The sequence below is a fragment of the Hyposmocoma kahamanoa genome, unplaced genomic scaffold, assembly GCF_003589595.1.
Source record: "Hyposmocoma kahamanoa isolate Upper Pololo Valley unplaced genomic scaffold, ASM358959v1 102, whole genome shotgun sequence".
Classification (NCBI taxonomy): Eukaryota; Metazoa; Arthropoda; class Insecta; order Lepidoptera; family Cosmopterigidae; genus Hyposmocoma; species Hyposmocoma kahamanoa.
Window position 1 is genome coordinate 2,423,343 of NW_020653337.1, and position 18,307 is coordinate 2,441,649.

At 36.1% G+C, this 18,307-nt stretch overlaps 1 protein-coding gene across 1 annotated transcript in view; it reads left to right on the plus strand.

Moving 5' to 3' along the window:
• Positions 1–18,307, plus strand: part of LOC113236424 (dual specificity tyrosine-phosphorylation-regulated kinase 2) — a 146,919-nt gene that overhangs the window by 45,125 nt on the left and 83,487 nt on the right. Inside the window, exon 2 of the mRNA XM_026472478.1 lies at positions 11,362–11,503. Within this exon, the coding sequence (XP_026328263.1) occupies positions 11,362–11,503 (142 nt within the window). The remainder of the gene's footprint in view (positions 1–11,361; positions 11,504–18,307) is intronic.

Below are 18,307 nucleotides of genomic sequence, written 5' to 3' on the forward strand. Positions count from 1 at the left end.
CTTTAGTAGGCCATGAATATCGAATTAGCGATACTTTCGTATAATGCATTAAGTTTCGTGGTATGATGAAGCCATCATGTTTTTTGGCCAAATTTTATTATTGGTGATGGTCACTTTATGCAACACAGTTCTCGATTCTGATCGATTTAAGAAACAAAGGGATAATTCTTAACACCTTACACAATTTTATAAAAATAATCTATACAATTGTTATTGTTTAATTTTTTTTAGATTTCCGGAGCAACTTCTTTTTTCAAAACACGTATTAATAAAGGACTTAATTATTTTATTCTGGTATTATTTTACTATATTCATATTTCACGGCTTCTTATACTGAACACATAATTGAAAAATCATTATTCTCCGATTTAATCAATCGCTTTAGTGCCGACGGAGGTTTCCCATCACTAAATAGCGCCTGAGACGTCATCGGAGGTAGGTACAAAAAATGTGGCACGCTTGGTTTTTATACAGATCGCGGTACTTGCCTATTTATGTCTGTGACTTCAAAACTGGAATGCAGTAATGCTCATATGGCGGCAGAAATTTTGTATCCTAAATATCAGAAAAAAGAAAGCACTCAACAACTTTTGTATGTATATTCAAGACGTACTTTAAAAATTAATTTGTAAGTCAAGGAAGTAGTCGTGACAATCGTGCAACATGAAATCGCTAGCAAAATTAAGGTTCGACAGTCAGGCGATGTTACTATTGTAATTAGATGAATAACATTTTATTTTCCGTGATGCTTCCATTGCATGAGGACACGCGAGGCTCGACGACATTATCTTTGTACCAGAGCTCAATTAAAGTTGGTTGGTTCTTATGATAATGGCTATAAATCAGTACTGCGCTGACTGCCTGTCACTATTATCTTTCGTTCATGTTATTTTCCACTAAAGGTGCCTATAGATTTGCTGATATTTGACCGACTTTAAAGAAGGATGATTTTTCCAATTCGACTGTATTTTTTTTTGTGTGTGGTACGCGTTATTTCGGTATTTATGGACCGATTTTGATAATTCTTTTTTGTTGCACAGAGGGGTACCTCAGTATTAGTCCACGAACTGCCACCTTCCCTATTTCTGCCGCCAAGCAGTATTGTCAGCATTACTGTGTTCCGGTTTTGAAGGGTAAGGGTGCTGGTGAAATTACACGCATATAGGACTTGACAACTTATGTCTCAGGGTGACAGGCGCAGTGGCAGTGACCGTTAATCTTTGCGATTTAAAGCTCTAAGTGGCATTGCATCTGTTATGGACAGACGTGTAGCTGGCATCAGGCGCATGACTTGTTCGTCCTGTCACGTGATATTATAAAAAAAATAATAAAGAATCCTCAAAATCGGTTCACAAAGGTACAGTCGAATTGAGTCGAATACTTTTTTCGAGGTCGGTTAAAAATCAGTTTCATTACACAATAGCGGAAACATAAGAGCCCGATATGAATTCTATTAATATTTGGACACTAATCTTACCTAAAATCTGATTAACATCAGATTTTAAGAATACAAACAAATGAACGCTATTTAAATTCAACAATTCTTTTGGTGGTTGACAATAAAGTAAAAGTGCATCTTACCAAAACACTAAAATCAATAAAAACCGCTAGATTTACCCTTAAAAAATCCACGATTGCAAAAAAGTTTTGTATGACTGCCTGCAGAATTTAAATTATTAAGAGACTGAATCCATTATGGACATCTTTCAATAGATACTATACTCCTATAAATTTTGCAAATTTACCTATTTACAACGATAGATATCGTACTAGTGTACTAGATGCGGCATTCCATACACACGCTTTGTTTCACTGTGTTTCATGTGCGGTGAAGACACAATACTCAACATCATAGATTAATAAGCAACAGAGGTTCTGACTACACGATAACAGAGTAGGGATAATATGACTAAAATAGTTACTATGGTTACCATAAATATAAAATTTAAAAATTTAAAAAAGACTTCTTCTTCTTGTCCTTATCGCTCGCTAGGTGGGGTCGGCACAACATGTATTTTTCTTCCACTCTCCCCTACCAGCCGTTTTATACTCTACAGCTTTTTATCTCACTCACACCTTTCTTATCCATGTCATCTTTCACACAACCCATCCATCTTTTCTTTGGCCTTTCTTTACCCTTATATCCCTCCAAATTCATATCTAACACTCTTCTCGTCACAATGACATTCTTCCCTCCGCATGACATGTCCATACCGCACTAACCTATTACTCCTCATCTTTTTTGTCACTGGCGCCACTTTCAAACGTCCACTGATGTATTAATTCCTCATCTTATCCTTCGTCACTCCACACATCCACAAAAATGTAAAAAAGACTAGGCTGCATGATCTAAAGATCTTTGCCTCTCTCCAAGGAAAAGTACATAACGTCCATAATTTCAACTACTCGACTTTATTGTTTTTCTTTTACTTAATTTGGTTTTCTTTTTAGTACTATAATAATTATAAACAGTAAGCGGAAAGCCCCTGGGTCAAAGGAAAATGAAATATATTGTGCAACTAATAGCGACTTTGCCAGGGACTTTACATTAAGAGGGAGCAGAGGAAAAATTCCTAATTTTCGATTTGTTTTAGAGGGGTATATCCACTTTAAAGTTAAAAATAAAATATTATATGAGTAACTACACGATATATTCAAGCATAGACATTAATCAGAAACATAAAACAATAAAGTTTCCTCGATAGATAAAAATCACGAAATGACCTCTAATTTTCACATTTTTTCGATTTATCCTCGAAATGCTACAGGTTATTAGGACAAAAATTAGATAATTAATTATATTTATGCATGCTCGACAACTGTCACTACGGATTTTTTTAAATCCCTTTAGTTTTAGAGTTATTCCGCTAAAACGAATTTGGTACTTTTAATGCGCTAAATTCAACATCTCCTGTCGCATGTCACGCGAACTTCAGGCATAGGTATATTTGTTTCACAAATTTGGGCGAAAAAACTTTTTTGGCATGAAAGCTCTTAATTTACTAGCTAAGAATAAATATCATAGGTAAACACTCAATGTTCTCTGCCCGCCTATCTCATTCCCAATAGGTATAGACTGTCACGTCTGTCCACGGTACTACGGTACTCATAGTCTTTGATAAAATTCAACACTAAAACAAAACATATACAATACATATCACTATTGATAGTGTTTTGTTTGGAACGTGTAGTTGCTGTGAATGTTCTTGTCTATAGCATATATGTGGTCTGTGTTGTCTATAGATTGAACTCTTCAATTATCTTAATTTTTGTTCGTAATTAAAATCTAAAGAATTATTGAAAGTCATAGAACAAAACGGACCAGGATTGTATGATTAACATCATAAACAACAGATGTTAATAATACAGTCCGGTGAGGTTGTCAGTATTTTAAAAAATGACAATGTATAATAATTATTTTTATAAGTGACATTTCCTCGATTGTGTTAATCGATTACGGCCATTCTCACATTCGGTATTCTCAGCCTAATTACCGTAGAGATTTCTGTCTCCTCAGCCTAATTACCGTAGCCATTGATTTTCTAGCTTAATATACCCAATGACCTTAGAATAATAACGCATAGAAACCTAGCCCGCACACGCTAAGTGAGGTAAATTGTAGGGCGCCCTATGGGCCTACACGAGCGAGCGGGCTGTCAGTGCTCAAGGTCAAGTTGCACCGCGAGCAGCTCAAAAATTTTTGCTAAAAATGACGAAATGTGCGGTAATTGGGTTTAAAAATAGATCAGACAAATATAAAATAGACACTAACATCACATTCCACAAGGAAGTAACGCGTTTCAACTTGTATTTTTATGTAAATATTCACTAAAATAGAAAATTAATTTCGTTGCAACAAGATACGAAAATGTTGCAAAGTAACGGGTTTTTTCTCCCCATTTTGCTATTCTGTTTCAAAATAATTATATTACGTAATTTTTTGAGAATAGGCAATATCGCGAAGGTTGCAAAATTTCTACAAATGTACACCGCTGCAAAAACATTGTAGGGAATTTACGTTAGCTATTTTTACGAAATATATTTAGTATTTGCCTTCATTAGTTTCATGTGAAAAATCTTTATTTTTGTTCATCATATACTCATTTAAAAAAATTGTCTTGCCCAGACTCAAAAGTTCTTAACTAAAATTATTTCAGGAAACTAACATTGGCTAAAAAGTCATCGTCAGTTCTCCAAAATCGTGTATAATTAACTTTCAGGTTCAGGTTCTTAATTTTAATTGTGTACTTTTCATGTAAGCATGCCCATATATAACAGATAATATCAGGCTATTTATATATTCAAATTCGATAGTCGCACTTAAACTCGCTTGTAGATTTTTGTTCATATATAAGTTAAATAAAAATTGGGTAGTATTTAATAAGGTGCCTATAGATTTGCTCGACAGTAACGATTGAGAATTATAGACGTTTTCGAGGAGTTTTAGAGTGCTTATTACGAATGTAGCATTAATTTCTAAATCCAAGATGATTGACAACAATTTTCAAAAATGTATTTTTGGTAAACCATAAGGAAATGGCATGTATATCTAAATACAAGATGGCGGACAAGACTTCTAATTCTTCTTTTTCTAATTCTTCGCCATCTTGGATTTAGAAATATGTGCTATATTCGGAATGAGCAGCCCCAAATACCTTGAAAACGACACCCAACTTGCCATTATTCGAAAAATCGTGCCCGCCATCTTGGATTTAGAAATTAGTGCCATGTTCTTAATGAGCACCCCCAAATACCTCGAAAAGGACACCCAACTTGCTATTATTTAAAAAGTCATGTCCGCCATCTTGGATTTAGAAATAAGTGCTATATTCCTAATGAGCACCCCCAAATACCTCGAAAACGATCCCCAACTTGCCATTATATGAAAAATCGTGCCCGCCATCTTGGATTTAGAAATGAGTGCCATATTCGTAATGAGCACCCCCAAATACCTCGAAAATGATACCCATATTGCATTTATTTCAAAAGTCGTGTCCATCATCTTGGATTTAGAAATAAATGCCATATTCGTGATGAGCACCTCGAATACCTCGAAAACGATTCCCATATTGCATTTATTTGAAAAGACGTGTCCGCCATCTTGGATTTAGAAATGAGAAAAGTCGTGTCCGCCTTCGTGTATTCAGATATAAATGCCATTTCCATAAGGATTACCAAAAATAAATTTTTGAAAATTCCTGTCACTTGACAGTATTGTATGATGAGACATGTATTGTCGATCAACAGTAACGATCGACAAAATCGAGCATATCTATAAGCACCTGATCGACAGTAACGATCGACAAAATCGAGCAAATCTGTAGGCACCTCTAACTTAACGATGAGTTAAGCAAGATACAATTTCCCCACTTTTGAGGGAAATGTTATTCCATGGCATCATTATTTGTATATTTGTGTGCGTGCCGACGAGCGTAAATACAAGTTGCTTACGCCTACATGAATTTGATTTTTGCCTCACTTGTGACAGTTCGTTTTTTATGAAACTATCATTATATGCGTTATTATTCTAAGCCCAATAACATTGAAATATGAACAACTTTATGCTTAACTATCAATATATCTAAATGGCATTAGAATAGACAAAGTAGTTTTCGACTTATTAAGAAATAAACATTTTATGGAAACGGTAATTAGATGTAATTACCGTAGCCGTGGATACGGTAATTAGGAAGTTCAAACATTTAAAAAAAAACCGAATTTTTTGACAGCTGAATTATTATTTGTATATTTTGCTACATTTGGTTTATTTCTACTGATACAAGTGCCATTTAAGATATTTTAAAACAAATTTAAAGTAGGTTTTTTAATGTTTAGTAAGTGATAATGATTAAAAATTATTCCAATTCTTTCTTATGATTAATCACAGCTGTTAGAAACACGGTGTAATAATTGAAATTTTGATTATTTGTGCCGATGAAAAATCTTAAAAATTAAAAAATACATATTTTATATCAGTGCAATTAATTACAAAAAGTGAGGAAAATTAAAATCAAATATTTTAATTATGTGTAGTTAGCATTGACCTTAATTGATAGGTCAATGGTTATTAGTTGTTTTTTACAATTTTTGTTTTTATGTTTTGTTATAAATGTTTGAACTTTCTAATGACCATAGCCATAAAATATTTGTGTTTTAAGAACACTAAAACTACTTTATCTGATACAAACTGATGGTTTAACTTAAAGTTATTCATATTTCAATGTTATTTGATATAACAAGCGAAAAAAACAATGGCTATGGTAATAAGAACACCGAAATTGCTACGGTAATTAGGCTGAGAACACCGAATGTGAGAATGCCCGATTGCAATTCCTTCGTACTTCGCGACACGACATGACCAACAACGGTATGTTTCTATAAAAAATGCCTATTCATTCTAGCCTTGAATAGTGCCAAATTTTAGTTTCCGGGAAACTCCGATGCCGGTCCGACGACGGCCGGTATTGTGTTCTATTTCTTTTCCATGCCCATTAGGGAGAAGGAAGCAAAGTGCTTCGTGAGAGTGGGTGGTATATCAATCATATAAAAATGGAATTACGCAGAATTTCTTATCGAGCGAAAAAAGAACGGTGAGCGTGAATCTAAATTGTAAAGACGTTGAGCACACTTTCCGAAATGTATTTGATAGAAAACCGATAGGCTCGCCGCTCTGCGATGGTTGAGGTTACTACTGAGAATATATGGGTATTTGGTTTTTGAGGCTTTGGTTCTGTTAGGGAAGAGTTTCTCAACCTTTTTCTACTCATGGACTCCTCTCATAATTTCATTGAGCCTACGGACCCTTTCCGAAAAAAACAAACTAGGTTTAGCTTTTACTACCTTATATTGTCTGCGACATTGACTTACAAATAAATGGACGACGGGTCTAATACAAAAACCACGAAAAAAATGTCCCAAGTCAACCTATTTAAACGTAGTGACATGTAAAGGAATATGAAAAAGCTAAAACGTTGAATTTAAATTGTAATGTCATCGCAGTACTGTCTAATTTTGCTTGCTTCGCTGTCAGTCGAACAAACGAAGACTAAAGCGTGAATGACGCTCTGTATACGATTTTAACGCTCTATAAGTTCGGACACTTTTTAGCGCGGACCCGACGTCCATATAATTGTAAGTCAATGGTCTGCGATTAAACTTTACGTAATAGTTAGTGTCGAATCTGTCGAAAAAAGTCAATCGTCGAATCCGACTCTGTCGAAGTCACTCAACGAGCTATGGAGCGAGCAATGAGGAGATCTGTAGAAGAACGACAGTCACCGACATAGCTCGAAGGATTAGAAAGTTGAAGTCGCAGTGGGCAGGGCACATAGCTCGTAGAACTGACGGCCGTTGGGGCAGAAGGATTCTTGAATGGAGACCACAAACCGGAATGCGTTGAGTGCCACCTACTAGATGGATGGATGACCTGGTAAGGGCGGCGGGTAACCGATGGATTGCGTCCGACCGGCTGGTCTGGCAATCTTTAGGAGAGGTCTATGTTCAGCAGTGGACGTCCTTCGGCTGATATAATGATGATGATGATGAATAGGTAGGCTCGTCACGGACCCACGGCGTTCATTACACGGATTTCTTAGGGGACCATGGACCACAGGTTGAGAAACCCTGTGTTAGAAAACGGACCAATATTTTTTTTTGTTTTTAAGAGAAAGAAGGAAAGATTTATTTGACTAACACAAATGTGACCTTAATTTTAATAGCAGTAGAGTTCTTTGTGAAAGAGTTCATCCAGGTTTCGAACAGGATATTATCTTACCTATTTCTAGTAATGCGAGCATTACTTCGTTTCGTTTTTGGAGGGTGCGATTTAAAGGTCTGAGAGGCAATGCAACTGTTACGGGCAGGCGTATGTGACCAACAGGCGCAGAACTTGTTAGTCCCGTCACTTGGCATTATGGAAAAAAACGAAAGCATTCAAAAGTAAAATACAAATAAATAATTACAAAACACAAATATAAAAATAAAAATAAAATTACAACACAAATTATTCACATAAACACGAAGTATAAAAATGCAATTGTGTGGTATCAGCTGCGGTAACAAAACTTTTCGCTCCACCGAGTCCAAGGTATCGGATAGACACGTCCCAAAAGTGACAGCAGGACTTCATATTCGAGCGAATTAGTACCTTTGGTATAAAATATAAATAATAAAGGCATATGTGATTATACACCAAAAGTGATTTTATCACATGAAATTCACGAAAATAATTCGAACCACATGAAACAAATAATGCATATGTGAAATTTTACAACCTTTCTACTTAAGCATGAAAACGTTTTCGATTATTTTCTTCTGTACAATCTTTAATCCTCTCTCCTGAAATTTATTATTTCTCAGATGTGGCCTTAATTACATCAAGGCGTCTAATACCACCACAAAAAAGCTATTATATCCATATTTAGCTCTCAAATTGGAGTGATAAACCGGCGTTTTAAAATTTTATCACAATAGCTAACATGGCGAGCACCGTGACGTCACGTCTTTACGTCATCGCGAGCGCCACAATCAATGAGTGCAAAAGATTAACTCAGTACCAAACACGGCTGCAAGGTCTCAGCTGATTTTAATACATTTTGACAGTTCTGCACAGTAATTTTATCAACGTAAAAATTGAACGCGACAAACGAAGATGATACATGGCACAATACGCTTTTAATTGTATTTTATATGCTTTTACCGTGACATGCAAATAAATTATTTGGCTATGACTTTGAATAATACCATATTCCCTAGATTAAAATCATTTATAAATCTGTAGTATGAAGCCTCAACAAATTGTAACAATTTCAATCCGCCAAAATCCCGTATAATTGTCATTTTGCAGATGTGGTCTCATTTAAACGAGAAAGAGAAATATTCAAATTTATTGTATTCGAAAGACAAACGTCGGATAATGCTACGATATCGCTCTGTTTCACGATTGCTTGATTTTACAAGTATCATTTAATACTAGTCGTGAAAATGATGAACATTATTTAAAAATATCGTGATCGGTTGAAGTCTTTTTTTCCGCAATAGAGTAACAATAGCGTGCCAAACAACCTCACCATTTACCGGGTGTCAAATAATATTATTATTAATTAAATTTTTATTGAATTGATATTCAATTATTTTTTGTGAAATTACTCCACTAGTTTGTTATAATTATTAATACAAAGATCGAACACTCAGAAAAAACACTCAGAAAAAATTCCTTCGATCCGGTCGGATTCGAACCGACGTCTTCTTGCATACCGTGCCAGACGCTACACCAACTAAGCCACGGAACGAACCAACGGACCTCACGAATTTTTCTATGTGCTTGCGTCGTGTCTTTGTACTTGGTCTTTCAACGACTTTTTAGTCGTAGCGCCATCTATGAGAAATCTATTGCAGATTTATCACCCAGTTAGTACCTTTACAGCTACCAGTCCTGGCGAGAGATGTCGCTATTCACTGTATTAATTAAATTGTTATTGAATTGATATTCAATTATTTTTTGTGAAATTACTCCACTAGTTTGTTATAATTATTAATACAAAGATCGAACACTCAGAAAAAATTCCTTCGATCCGGTCGGATTCGAACCGACGTCTTCGTGGCTTAGTTGGTGTATCGTCTGGCTCGGTATGCAAGAAGAATGATTATTACAATAATCACAAAAAAATGAAAGAATTATTACAATTTTTACAAAGAGAAAACATAAATTATAACATAACAAAAATCTGAGTAGGTTAATCCGTACACTGCGATTCATTGACGTGAACTCGTAACAAAACTGGCACTCGTTTGGCGTACGTAAGTACGCTTACTCACTATCATAAAAACAACCACTACTCGAGTAAAAGACCTGTGAACGAAAATAATAAGTTATAGCGAAACAGATAAATACCCTCGCAGGAGTGTTACAATAAAAAAAAAACTCACGTATACAGGACGTTCAGAGTTTATTTAATAAATATGATTTAAGATTTGTTTTTATGCTGTTAGTTGTAAGGTTAACATTTATTTCTGGTGGTAGTGAATTAATTATTTTAGGTATCTGATAACTCAGTCGATTTTTATCGTATATATTATTATAACGAGGTATTATCACTAATTGATTGGTTGCACTTCGAGATTCCATTTTGTGACTGACTTTTTTTGCAAGTTTTTATTAAAAAATTGTTCTATAAGCAAGTTGTATTTAATTTTATCATGAATCTGTAAGATTTTACAATATTCGAAGAGATCGATTGATTGTTATTTTTATGTATTACCTTAACTTTGTATGGAACTATTATCTTTATTAAACGTAATTGAAATTGATAATAAATTAAGCTTAGTTTTATATAACCTACTATAGCTACTAAGGCCATAAGAAATCATGGGTTCTCCCAAAGGCAAGTATTGTATTATTTATTTTTCTCATGAGTTTGGGAGTTATTTGTGGTTGTCTATGTGTGTGTCCATGGCACCTGCGATATAGGGTTTCTCTAGTGCGGGGCTAAGAGTGTGTGCGTTACAAAAAAAATAGGCATTTAAAATCAATCCTATGGTCAAATAAAAAACAAACGGCGATAGGACTTAATATCTATTATCATTTCGTAATTTTTAGCCATTGATTTTCTAGCATTGTAAATGATTGTAAAGCAATGTTTGTAGAAACATGTGCATTCCAAAATATGAATTCATCTATATGCCTAATATAAAAGAAAATAGATAAATAGATAACGCACACACTCAACATAGCCCCGCACTAGGGAAACCCTGTGTCGCGGGTGCCATGTACACACACATAGACATCCACAAATTACACCCAAACTCACGAGAGAAACAATTGTAGGCCATACAACTATTTCTCCCAGCCCGGGAATCGAACCTGGGACCTCTGCAGTCCGGCATGGTAACCGTTCGGCCACGGAGGCAGTTTATAGTTTATTAGAGAAAAGAAATTATGGGAAGCAACTGACGTCACCTGTGACCGAAAGATGCATGAAATTTAAAGGGTTCGTTTACAAGATAATTCCGGTAAAACCTGCACTGTGGCACAGCGCCACGTCTTGCTTGGGTTAAAAATGATGATTATTTTTTATATTGTGTAGGCAACATACGGCAAACAAGCATACGGCCTGCCTGATGGAAAGCGGTCAACGTCACCTTTAAACGCCTGTAACACGTGCACGTTGCCAACATTTTAGGACCCTTCTCAAACCCCTTTTGAAGGACTCCATGCCGCGAAAACCCCGACAGAGAGTTCATTCCATAATCTAATTGCGATCGTGACGATGATGATGACCTATGACGAGCGCCACGTCCTTAATAGGTTGAGCTGTGTATATCGATATGTTGTGTGAATAATGTTTGTATTCTTTGTTTTAGTTACAAATTGAAGCTGGGGCGGGCGAGGGACCCGGGCCTCCGAACAACAATGCAGAAGGTGCAGTGGCCAGCCCCCCACGAGATGATAACCACAATGCTGCACAGCCTCCTGAGCATCGTGTCACGCAACTTACTCCTAGTGGTGAGTGTGTCTTTTTAAATTAAAATAAAAAAAAATCTGTTTATCGCACAAGCATAGAGACGCATATAAACAAAACAATAGAGGAACAATAACGAAAAAAAAAAAAATATATTAAAACAATTTGACATAATGATGTAGTACCTAATTCGCCGTCATGCGTGTCACGGATGCTACAATCGGGACTTGCTCAGCTTTAGGCATAATCGGCTTTGTTAAAACCGTTTCGTGGCACTGATTTTCAGCAAGCCCGGGGCGAGTGAGCCACTGACAAAAATAAAGAAATCAACAATAAATACCACACCCTCTCAAAGGTAGTTTATTGGTTTAATGCTAACAATTTATTGCTTAATGCCAAGAAGACAAAGTGTGTTAAATTTGAATTACCTAATGTGACATCGACTAGTACAAACATATAAATAAATGGAGAAAAGTTAGACCTTGTTAAAAAAGCTGTCTTTTTGGGAGTGACCTTAGATAATAAATTTCAATGGTTTCCACATAATATCTTCCTTAGCCAGCAGATTAAGTTCTGCTGCATACGCAGTGTGTAGAATTCGTGAGCTTTATTGAGATTAGTTACTTCCATAGTATAATGTCCTACGAGATTCTCATGTGGTAAAGCGGTAGATATACAAACCATATTTGTGTTGTAAAAACCTGCGATTCGTTCTGTGTATCATTTAGGCTCTCGGGCTTTGTCTCAGAGAAAAGTTTCAGGGGACTGGTATCATGACTGTGGCATCACAGTACATTTACTCAAATATTTTGTATGCCCGTAAAAATATACATAATATCATTAAGAAAGAAGATATCCATAATATTAACCTTAGAACTAAATCCAAACTCATGGTACCACGATTTCGTTTAACTAAGACAAACGACTCTTTTATGGGGAAGTGTATACGTTTTTCAATAAGATTCCGGAGCATATATTAAGTTTATCATTTCCTAAATTTAAAAACTACATTAAAAATATTTTGATCGAAAAATCATGTTACAAAATTGAAGACTACGTGTTATATAAAGATGCATCTGATCTGATATGATCTGAGTACACAGCCTGTGTCTGTTAATTTACAAATATCCTTCAAACTCATAACTGCTTGCAGAAATATAGTGGTAGTACTTCCCTGGACAAACTCTTCTACAAGTATCTTAACTGTTATTAAACCTTGGAGTTGAGAGAAAAAAATGCCTAGTCATTTTAGTCTTGAATAGCTCCAAATTGTTTCTTTAATTAATCAGTAAGATTTTCTTTCGCAAACAAAATTCAGGAGGATGGGCTGTTCAAAAGAAAAATCAATCAATGCCATCTAACGTCTTTTCAGGGTACTACAAAATACTCTTTGCTATTATAGGGTGTCCACTACATTTATCGAGACGGAATTGCTTTAACGCGAAATTGTAGTTTCGTAGGTTTTGAAGCGTATGAGGTAGACGCGGAGAAAGTCATTGCATGATATTTAAACATATGCCTTTTAGGAATTAAACGGACTCTTTTATGGTAAAATAAGCTCATATTCCATTCCATTCTTATATCCAAAAGCGTGCCTATAGCTTAGAGCAGAGGTTTCTGAACTGGTTTGTCTTGTAGTCCACGAGCCATTTTTTCTCTTTTGTGTAGACCGCCCTAGGTTTCAAATATGGATTTTCTGCATGTTTTTTTTTGAGAGCTGCTCAATTCGGTTAGTTCAACTGTAAACTGAGAAACTTTATAAAAAAAACTTATGTTAAGTTTTGTACATACATTTAAGTAACTGAATGTAGCTACATATCTTGTTTGTTGTGTAATGTTTACTTCGTAGGTAATCTCTCGTCTTGTAACCCCCTATTTCATCCGCTGGACTCTTTGAAGGTTGAAGTGGACTACTAGAGGTCAATGTAAACCTTATAAACCACTTTGGGAATCATCGCCTTAGAAGAATGCCAATGAACCTACTCAAATAGTAAACAAACGACGCACTCACACTCCGATCACAATACTCGAGTAAATAAATACTCGAAAATGTGTCGTAGCCGAGTTATGATCCCACAATAGCCGAATGACGTCACAAATATGAAAGATATTTACGCATGATTTGCGTAATATGATACGTGTGTACATTACGATATTTTATTGGCTTAGGAGTACGTAAGCGGCATAAAATTACGTTTAGATTTATTGGAGGCGTCGTTGCTACACTTATCATAAGTGGTATTACGTGTAATTACATTGGTGTGAGGTATAATGCGTTAGCCACTTGCGCCTGGCTTTCGTTGTGGGTTTTCTTTTTATCTTCTTCTTCTTTGAGTGCCTCTCCATTATTGAAGGTTCGACAGTGCCGCGGAGACTGCCGACTCGGCAGTCAGTTTTCAATATCTTTCTTTGTCCAGAGCTAACTTGAACAGTTGTTCCACGGTCTTGATGCCCACTCCCTGATGTTACGAAGTCATGACATTTTCCTTCTTCCAACCTTCCGCTTTCCAGCTACTTTGCCCATCATTATAGTGTGCAATAGGTGTTATCTGTCATGTCGCAGTACATGACCGAAATAGGCAACTGAAAAAACAACAACAAAAACTCCACCTTTTTCACCTTACGTTTAAGGACCTCAACATTCGTGACTTTGTCCGTCCAACTTATGCGGAGAATTCTACAATAACACCACATTTCGAACGCTTCAAGTTTCCTGAGGTCTTCTTTTATGGTCCATGATTCGCATCCATACAGAACGACTGGCCAGATGTAGCACTGCAAGAGCCTAGTGCGGAGTTATCTTAGTAGAAGAATAATAATACATTATTGCAAGCCTGGCAAGCAATAGATTGCTTAACGAGTATGAGTTACAAGGCCGTGCGCTAGGGACGCCTTGTATTCAATACAAGTCAAGCAATCCCCGTTCCCGCCGATGCTTATATGCATAGTGTTTTTCTCAAATAATATCCTCCTGAGGCCCCCGGTATCAACTATGATATTTTCATTAATATTTTTTAATTCACGCTATCTCAATGCATTCATTCGATCTAATATAACGTTGCATTTCTTAAGACGTTAACGATTGCTAATAATATAAGTATTTTTCACCGGCGCGTGAGTATACAACGGGAATTCTTAATCGAAATTGAACCTTTGTGCAAATACCGACATGGTGAATTCTCTAAGGGGTAAATGTTGATTCAAAGTTACTTATTACCAGGGTTTCGTGTTTTTTAATTAGAAAGGACGTTAACCTTTCGACTTTTGCTGTTAGTGGTTTGGTTTTTTCAACCATTTAATACTGTATCGTAGGTGATACTTTGGGCACTCAAGTAATAAAACATGCATCTTTATGGGTTGTGAATTAGATGTGAATATTAGTTGGTGAATTAGAGGTTAGTCAAGGAGGAAATAATAAAAGACAGGAGGATGTATGACGGAAAAAGTAAAAAAAATATCAATTAATATTAAAAGTAATATTTGACATGTTAGGACAATTGTTAAAAGAAAATGTTACTTATTGTTTTTCCAGGCATGTTAATAGTAGTCTGTTGACCTTCTGTTAATGTGGTTGAATGTACAAGTTTGTATTAATAATTATAACAAACTAGTGGAGTAATTTCATAAAAAATAATTGAATTTCAATTCAATAAAAATTTAAAATAACATTTTCTTTTGCAATATAACTATCCTAACATGTCAGATATCACTTTTAATATTTATTAATTTTTTTTTTGGAAAAAACCTATTTTTCGAATCTAAACCATGTATATTTGTTTTTTCAAACAAACCAACGTTTCGGACCCTTTACAGGTCCCATGGTCACGCGTGACATTCACGGGTAAAATTTTTTTACTTTCTCTATTTACTCTTTATTATTTCCTCACATTGTTGAAGAAAAGCACTATATAAGCCTTGGCGGGAACGGGGATTGCTTGACTGGTAAACTGCAATGTCTTACTTCCCGGCAATAATGTACTATATTCAAAAAACTTAAACTATATTAAAGAATACCAGAGTTCCTAGGCATCCGCGGTATTTATGCCGAACCTTTGGAAGGAAAATTATAGGAAAAAGATATACGGAAACATCCCGGTGTTATTTAGTTCAAGCAAGGTGGAAAGTTAATGTAGTGTCTTATCAAGAAATTACAGTTAGGGCGCTGAACAAAATATGGTTAACGACTACTCCACCAACAAGAGCCTGGATTTTAAATAAGAAAATCAACGTCTTTTTTATCTAACAATTTATGGCGATAACATTTAGAACAATCAATTCGGAAAGGTGTGATTTCAGATTTAACCGATTTTGGGAAGCAAAGCCAGCCGGAAATTGGGTTATCATCCATCCGGATTTAGCCGGACAAGTCAGGATTTCTGACCTTCTTCCCGAATTTGTCATTTATCCGGATTTTTCGGCTAAGGGTAACAATTTTCGGAATAAAAAGTAAAATATCCATCTTGCAATTATGTAGCAAAACTCAATTCAAAAACTCTTCTACTGCCGCGTGAGACATAGAGAGATTTTCTATATTCCATATATATTTATTTCATTTTCGATGTTACTTGTTGCTAAAAAGTCCGAAGTTTCTAGTAAATATCAGGTTTTTGCCCGTCTACTCAAATTTCGGAACGATAACTCTGGCCGGGAACCCAAAACCCTCATATAGCGCAAGTATTTAGAATCAACATTGATGGTGTTGTCGATAGAAAAATACAATACAGACCTATTGTTCTCTATAGTGATATATTTCATTACAGTATTTCATCGATTTCAGCTGGCAACATTTCCCGCTCGAGGGAACTTGACCTTTTACACGAGAAAGAGTCCTAAGGTTATACAAAAATAACTGCTCAAGTTTTACTTACTGTGAAGTTTCCAAGGAGGCCCGCAACCTAATTCATTATCCGGAACTTAAGTTGTAATCCCACAACACAGTGATATTTATTGTCATTCATTTATAACAGAAGTTCTCAAACTGTTTTGTCTCGTAGACCCTCTGCCTATTCCTTGCTACTCTCGTTTACTTGGTACCTGGTGTAACGGGCTGGTATACTTTGCGTGTGGTGGGTTCAGGGTTCTACTCGTGCCACCCAAGCTCCTCCAGGAATCTTAGCAACCTGCTATCTGAAGACTTCGGTACTCCAAGGTACTTCGCCACGTAGTTGATCACGCCGGAGCACTGTAGTAGGATGTGCACGGCTGTTTCCTCCCCCTCCATGCACGCTCCACATAGAGATCTGCCCGTGATGCCTACATTGAAAAAGTGTTTGTTATATGGACCATGACCCGTTAGGGCGACAGGTAGTGTGCGGAGTTCTTACCTTTAAGTTAGATTAATTTACAAACCGTAAGGGTTGTTCATGTGTTATTATGAGAAGATTTTGTACCTTTGTGTATTTGTTCTTGACCATTGGTATGGGAGGGACACTATGGGTTCTGGTCCTACAGCGTGTGTCTCCGACCCTTTCCTTGTTAGTTCATCTGCTGCGTCATTGCCACGAGAGCCGCTGTGTTTTAATCGACTGTAGAGTTACGTGGTTGGGTATACATACCTCATCCATCATAAATAAGCCCTGAGTTAATGTCATAGCTGCTCAGCGCTTGAAGTACTGACATGCTGCACTCTCGTGTATCTCCATTAACATCTCAAGGACCCCCTATTTTTTTAGCTGCCATGGATCACTTGTCGATTGGAGTGGACAACTGGAGATCAATATAGACTGCTTTGGGAATCATTCATTAGTAATTAACTGATTTTCAAAAATATCTCTTTTTATAATACCAAGCGACGAGATGAACAAGTCGTGCACCTGGTGGTAAGTAACACGCCTATCCGTAACAGTTGCAGTGCCACTCAGAGCTTTAAATCACAAAGGACTGAGAGTCCCCCTCAGACGTAAGTTGACGAATCTCATGTGCCTATAATTTCACGAGCACCCTTACCATTCAAAACCGGAACACGGTAGTGCTCACATTACCTGTCATATGAAGAAACAGAAAATCTTCTTCATGCTGCTCAATGAAGTATTTTTAACATCAAATACGCAGTCTTTTTCCATTACACACGCAAGTACTCATTTGCTGTCTCCACAAATTACTACTAGTTATTATTATTATTTTTGCATAATGTATAAATAAAATAACGTAATAAATTGTACATTTTACTACGCCATTGGAAGGTTTGCTGGTACTTATAGCACAGGTTTTAATTTTTTAAGTACCAGCGGTCATATCTACTGGTTCTTTGATAGGTACTTACTTACGGTACACTATGCATGTTGTATTATTATTATGGCAAATAAATTTATTATTATTATCATTATTATTGTTATTACCGCTTGGCGGTAGAAATAGGTTAAGTGGCAGTACTTCCCTGGACGAACTTATAATCACAAGGAGCTCTACTGAAATAAAGAAATAAAGGTTGTTTGAGTTTAAGTTTCAGGTAAATACAGGATTGTTTAATGTTGACTACATAATGGAATTCCCGCTCAGAATGCTCCAAATCCATTAATTGCGCAGGCTTGAACGACGTCCGGCGATCATCCATCAACTTCAAGTTATTGATTGCAGAGGTTTTACTTTCCACAAGTCACACGGGAGATTATTAATCTTTATTATAGCATGCTAGTGTTCGTCCGAGGGTACTTTTTCTCGAAATTCTTTCAAACGTCTTTTAGGACAGTCCCATGTCTATTACCATGGACCAATAAACTCAAGAGGATTGCTGATACCCGTACTTATACCTAGCTGGCGCTGATTAATATCCTCGATGTAGTTTATAGTATATATAATTTCAGTACAGAGTACTAAAAAAACCGACCTCAAAAGTACGTGGAATTACG